This window comes from Dendrobium catenatum, unplaced genomic scaffold (genome assembly GCF_001605985.2).
Source record: "Dendrobium catenatum unplaced genomic scaffold, ASM160598v2 fragScaff_scaffold_720, whole genome shotgun sequence".
In the NCBI taxonomy this organism is placed as follows: Eukaryota; Viridiplantae; Streptophyta; class Magnoliopsida; order Asparagales; family Orchidaceae; genus Dendrobium; species Dendrobium catenatum.
Window position 1 is genome coordinate 10207 of NW_021319182.1, and position 7155 is coordinate 17361.

At 37.2% G+C, this 7155-nt stretch overlaps 1 protein-coding gene across 1 annotated transcript; it reads right to left on the reverse strand.

The window, feature by feature from the left end:
• Window positions 1–3956: 3956 nt before the first annotated feature.
• LOC114579981 lies at window positions 3957–6910 on the reverse strand. Its single transcript, XM_028696235.1, has 4 exons — window positions 6793–6910; window positions 6315–6462; window positions 5801–5900; window positions 3957–4403 (listed from the first exon to the last, which is right to left on the reverse strand). The coding sequence occupies exons 1-4, from the start codon at window positions 6908–6910 to the stop codon at window positions 3957–3959; spliced, it is 813 nt and encodes a 270-aa protein (XP_028552068.1).
• Between the last annotated feature and the right edge of the window lie 245 nt (window positions 6911–7155).

Sequence of the window (7155 nt, forward strand, 5' to 3'; positions counted from 1 at the left end):
GGAAGATGTGGACTTACAACCAGATCTTACATATGTTGAAAAACCAGATCGTATTCTGGAGTTCAGTGTGAAGCAACTTAGAAGTAGAGATACACCATTTGTGAAGGTACTATGGAAGCATGGATTGGAGAAGAATGCCACGTGGGAGAAAGAGTCAGAAATGAGGAAGTGATATCCTCATCTTTTCGAGTAAGGGGGAGAAGAATACATGCATAATTTTACTTCCTAAATCTCCTTAAGCCCCCTCATCCGCCTAAGGGACCGAACATTTCGGTCCCTTGTTGTTTCCTTCGGCCGCACACGAGAGAAAGGGAGGAGTGGCAACGGGAGAGCTCGGCGGGCGAGATTTCGGCAAGGGTCTTTAGGAAAAGCATAGGGGAAGACTTGAGATAAGTTTTTCTTAAAAGAAATGGAAGTTTTCATGAGATTTTTGCATAGAAAAATTCTAAGTTTGATATTTTTTTGGGATTTCTTTAGGAAATCTTTAGGGTTTGCTTTGATCTATGTTTTCCTACCATTCATGTCAAAATTTTTAAGCAAAACACTAAATCCGAAATTTAGGGTTTCTCTTTTTGATGAAATTTCTATGACGATTGCTAGAAGGACTTGAGGGAATAATTTTGGTATAAAAAATACAAAATTTTCTTAAAGAATTTTGAGTTTAAAAATTAGGGAAAACTTAGGGTTTTCACAAACTTAGGGATTCTAGTATGGCATGTTCACTAAAGGTATTTCAAATGATTTAGAGAGATCTCTAAATATAAGAAATTGTAATTTTGAGAAAGAAAAATAATTTTCTTCATTATTTTATGATTAATTCCGAAAATAATAAGGATTCATTTATAAGTATAAGAAAGATGAACGTTTTAGAAGGATTTAGGATGAATTGGATGAATTTTTAGGTTCCTATACTTTATATTTTATTTAAATCCGAAATTTATTTGGACAAAAATCACAATTTTGTATGAGGTTGATGTTCTTTTACCTTAAAGATAGGTGGAAGAAGATTATGGGAAGCCTATAAAAGAAGTTGTGAAACATAAAGTTTAAATTGGCAAGAAATTTAAATTGAGTTATTTGTCTATAGGTAGTGACAAGAAGAAGAGTAAAGAAAGCGGAGAAGAAACAGATTTCATAGGTTTTGGAGGTATGAATTCTTTTCCTTATCATGTTTATATCATTTTTGTTAAGCTCTTATGACATGATTTGAGAAATGGAATAGTTGTTACCCATGCAATACACATGCAATCTAGTTAATTCATTGATTCTTTCATGCTTAAGTGTAATTATTATAAGTTATCTAATTCATGATTAAAGATTCATGTCATACATTAATTTATGGAAATATATGACTTTGTATGAAAATGAAGGAATATATGTTCATATGAAAATAATATAGAAATGATTGTGCATGATTGATTACGGAGTATCAAAGACGGTACAAAAGCACACATGAACAGTACGGGAACATTATGGCCCTTGGGGCAAATGAGAAAAAAAGAATAAATGACCAAAAGAGGTTTGTGTACCTGATCAGTACACCCCTGGTACTCCGGGATGGTTGAATATGTTAAATAAGTGAGATGACATTCATTTCATACATATCTAAATGACATATGCATGTGGCACCTAAATTATTTTTCATTCATATGATATAAACAAGATATCATGAGCAAGAAAAGAAAAGAAAAGAAAAGAGCATGTCCCTTTTTGTTTAAAAATGTACATTTCATTTTTAAGTCATATGAACATGTTTAGGATTAGAAATTTCTACTGAGCGTAGTTCACTCCTTAGTTTTGGTAAATTTTCAAGAGAACCCTCTCATAAGTGATGGCGGATCACCCGAGGTTTACTTATAGTCGTCGCGCAACGGGTGACAGGTTATTACTGTTGTTTTTAGTTATCAATGTTTTGGTGGTTTTATCATGAATGAATAGATTAAGTTTATACCACCTTGTACATGAACTTCTTTTTGTAATGGTTTGAATGTTATCTATATGTTTTGGAAAAAGTTTAGAGGCGCTTTTATATTCATATTGAAGTCTTTTGGAAAATGTTTTATTTGAAATATGATGATTAAATCATTTTGATCGTCCGACTTCGTTCCCGCCTCGTATATACGAGCTAACCGGGCCTGGTCGTGACATAATCAACCATGGCTAATAACACTCATTCGAAAGTAAAAGCTATCGACCTCAACCCAACTATGGAAGACCAAATCCAACAACTCATAAAGATGATGAGCGACATTCAGCTCCGATTAATTTGTTGAAGTAAAACAAGAATAGAAGTAGCCTAGTTGTCCAAAGTCGGACAATCAATCCAAGTCCTTAGTTACGATATAACCTTCCAAGGATCTTATGAGTGATAACCCTTTTAAAATAATGCACATCTCCATGCCACAATTTTCGATGGAAACCCCGAATCATGGATACAAAAAATCCAACAAAACTACTTTTTCCATAATGTATCAAAGCAAGGCAAACTTAACTCATTCCACCATGATGGTGTCATGAAAGAATGGTTGTTTTGGCTGTAATCGGTCCAGAGCTTTGTGCATAACGAACTTGTTGATGACAGAATCCTTTTAGTTCAGCCTTGAGCCTTTGTGAACTTCAGGATAATTTCTTCGATCCTTTGTTTTGTGCTTTGACGGACTTGTTGAAGAAGAATTCATTCGATTCTCGCTTTATGCTTTACGGATTTGTTGAAGGATTCGTAGGTTTTGGATTTGGTTGATAGTACCAAATGTAGGTAGTATCTTTATCCTTAACCATTTGAGAAGACTTTAATATGAGTCACTTGAGTTTATCAGATTAGGAGAGCTGGGATTTGACAACTCTTCGTCCTCTGGTTGCTGAAATGGGGGTTCCTCTACTACAGCCTTTTTTATGACTTGTTGAGTATACAAAGATGCCAGCGATCCGACCATATTTGGGCGTGTTGGATCCAGCCTCTTACACTCATTCAAGCTTCATACTTGAGCTATGGGAAATGCGTTCCCCAATGCTGATTTTACTGAAGTTGGTAGATTTGGAGTTCTCATTTGTGGTTGAAGATTTGGAGTCTACACACATTTGATAGTTGCTCGAGATTCCTTCTTTTCACTGGAACTTTGATTCTCCAGTCATTTAGGAGAATTTTGAAGTCTTCGATCACTTGAACTTATCAAGTCAAATTAGTCTTCGTGCTTCCTACAGTCTCTACTGACGGGTTGACGAAGTGGGGGTCCCGCTACTACGGCCTTTCTTATGGCTTGTTGAGTAGACGAAGCTGCCAGCGATCCGGCTATATTTGGGCTTATTGGATCCGACCTTTTACACCCATTCGAACCTTAAGCTTCAAGTTGTCAAAAGACTTCAACCTTTTCTGACTTAATTTGTAGGAGTGTGTAGCCACAAAAGTCTCTTCCTTGACTTTTGAATCTTTATACATTGATGTCTTGAATTTTTTAAGATCGCTTGCATATACTTTGAAAAAAAAGATTGTTGTATTCTTCAGCATAAAAGAATATTTGAATTGATAATTTTAAATATTTATTCGGGGATCTCAGCACGCAACACAATGTCGACCCAAATAAATATTTAAAATGCCCCTAGTCTAGTAGGGACATTCTAGAATAGAATAAATTTAAAATTATAAAATTTTAAATATTTATTTGGAGATCTCGTCGCATAGCATGATATCTTTTCAAATAAATATTTAAAATGCCCCCGCCTTATAGAGACATTACGAATAGGCTTTATATCTTTGAGATTTTAAATATTTATTCAGGGATCTCAGCACGCGATGCGATGTCGACCCGAATAAATATTTAAAATGCCTCCAGTCTTATGGGAAGATTTTGAAATGCATTCTTTTAATACAAGAAAATTTTAAAATATAAAATGTATATATAATAGTAAATATGTATAGAATACATAACACATTGAATATAACATTTTCTTGGACAACTTCATGCGTAGTATTTCTTCAGATATCGGCCGTTGATTGGCGGCATAGGTCTCTGACCTTCCAAGTCGATAAGTTGATAAGCTTCTCCTTGAAACAACTTCTCGATAACAAAGGGGCCCTCCCAATTGGACACAAATTTGCCACCAATTCTTCGGTGTGTGATGATTGGCCTTCTCAGCACCAGGATCAATTCTTCTTCTTGAAATGCCCGAGGACGCACCATACGATCGAAGGATTTTGTCATTTTTTCTCGATAAATCTCTAGATTTTGTTGAGCTTGTAGCCTGAGTTCATCAAGTGCGTTAAACTCTTCCATTCTTAAGCGAGCATTTTGTTCTTGGATAAGGTCATTCTGAATTGTTACCTGGAGTGACGATAGTTCAATCTCCAATAATAATACAGCTTCAACACCGAATACCAATGAATATGGAGTGGTTTTAGTTGGTGTCTAATACGTTATACGATATACCCATAATGCTTCTGCCTTCTTCGTATGCCACTCTCTTTTATTCTTGGTGAGGATCTTTTTCAACAATTTCACCAATATCTTGTTGAAGGCCTCTTTCAGGCCATTTTCTCTCGGGTTGTATATAGATGAATACCGTCAATCAATTTTATGCCGATCAACGAACTTATAAATTTGTGTACTTTTGAATGTAGTGCCGTTGTCTGAGATTATGCGGCGTGGCACACCAAATCTATAGACAACGTTATGGGTAAAAAAATTGATCACATGCTCGGATGTGACATCTCTGAATAGAGCCGCTTCTGCCCATTTTGAAAAGTAGTCTGTCGCTGCCAGAATAAAACGGTGTCCCGCTAATGATGGAGGATCTATTAGGCCAATTATATTTGTACCCCATCATTCAAATAGTCAAGACGCTACTGTAGGGTGCAATGGATTTAGAGGCTGATGTATAACATCGCCATGGATCTGACATTCGTTACAACTCTTTGCGTAGTCAATACATTCTCTGACCATGGTCGGCCAATAATAACATATTCTCTTAATTTTGGCGGCCATTTTCGAACCTGACTGGTGTGCATCACAAAGTCCTTCGTGAACTTCTGCTACTACTTTATCCGCTTCCTTGATCCTTAGACATCTAAGCCACATTTGATCAAAAACTCGTCTGTACAATGTGCATTGACAAATGCATATCGCAATGCTCTTTTTCAAATTTGTGTAACAAGAGACTTATATATGTCAGGAGTTTATTTTCTTTAAAATAGTCGATGAAGGGTTGCCTCCAATCATCTCCTTCCTCAACATCGAGACAATGCAACCATGATTCTGAAGCTTGGCTAGCTTTACGTCTCTTGGCCACGTGATATCCTTCAGGATAATTTTTCATAATGATCTAATAGAGAGGTTGAGGGTCAACTGGAGTTTCATCCTGCTGACTTGAATTTGAAATTCCCTCTGCCTTCGGGAATTGTAACAAAGCGGGCTCTAAGATCTGACGATTGTAAATGCTGATGAATATAGGCTTCTCCTCATTGGTGTTTGCAATTTCCTTAACCAATTTGGTCAAGCAATCTTCTTTGGCGTTCTGTCCTCGAGAAATTTGAACTATTTTAACATTTAGAACTTGCTTCGGGAGCTCAAGGGTCCACCAGTAATGAGCCAACTCAACATTACAAATCTTGTAAACGCTCAAGACTTGATTTATCACAAGTTGAGAGTCGCCGAAGATTTGAAGATTTTGAATTTTGACGTCGATTGCGATCTCCAATCAACTATTAGAGCTTCATACTCGGCTTCGTTGTTTGTTCAAGGTTCAGTCAAACTGAATGAAAACCTCATTATGCCTCCTTCAGGTGATATGAGAACAATACTGATACCTGCTCGGGCTCTTGCAATTTTTGGAGGTCGGGCAGGTTTAATCGACGATGCCTCATCGAAGTACATCTCTCAGAATGGTAGCTTTTCATCTTCCTCGACCTACATAATTTGCTCATCAGGTAAATCATCATTGAGTGGAGAGTCTGTCGGGATAGGATGTGCGGCGAGAAAATCTACCAAGACTTGTCCTTTCACCGCCTTTGTGGCATGTACGTGATATCAAATTGTAGTAATAATATTATCCACCTTGCTAGACGACCTGTCAGTGTTGTTCTTGTCATCAAGAACTTCAACAGATCAATCTTTGATATCAATGTAACTTTGTGAGAGAGCATGTAGTGGCGGAGTTTCTGAACTGCAAAAATCAAAGTTAGGTAATGCTTCTCAATTGGAGAATAGCAGATTTATATTCCAATCAATCTTCAACTGATGTAATAAAGTGCATTTTCTTTTCCTTCTTCATTGTGTTGGGTCAATAATGCTTCGAGGGACTCTTCTAGTGCTGTCGTATACAGTATAAGAGGCTTCCCCGGGATTGGCGTTGTGAGAATTGACGGATTTAACAAGTATCCTTCGATTTTGTTAAATGCATCCTGGCACTCTTCGTCCCACTTGAAACGAACATCTTTCTTCATCAGCTTCGAAAATGGCTGTAACCTACCTGACAAATTCAATATGAATCACTGAATGAAAGTCAATTGTCCTTGCAAATAACGAAGTTGTTGAAGGTTTTTAGGAGGCGGCATCTCCATAATTGCCTTGATTTTGTTGGGGTTGATCTCGATACCTCGATGACGAACAACGTACCCCAAGAATTTGCCAGAGGAGACCCCAAAAGCACATTTGAGATGGTTCATTTTCAGATCAAATTTTGTAATTCTCTCAAACACGATTCTCAGATCACTTAGGTGGTCTTTCCGATCTATGCTCTTGACAACAAGGTCGTCCACATAACACTAGACTTTTTGATATATTAGCTCATCAAAGATACGAGTCATTGCCCGTTGATAGGTGACACCGGCATTCTTCAGGCCAAAGGGCATGACCGTATAGCAGAAAATGTTGATGGGCATTCTGAACGACGTGTGCTTTTCATCCTCAAGCGCCATCTTAACTTGATTGTATTCTGACGATCCATCCATGAAGAAGATCATGTCGTAGTTGGACATGTTGTCCACCAAGAGTTCGGATATAGCGAGCGAAAAATCGTCTTTTAGACATGCATTGTTGAGGTCCCGAAAGTTGATACATATACGAATCTGTCCATTCTTCTTTTTAACATGGACAATATTGACCGTCCAATCGATATATTTTTCTTCTCGGATGAAGCTTGCATCTATGAGCTTCTTTGTTT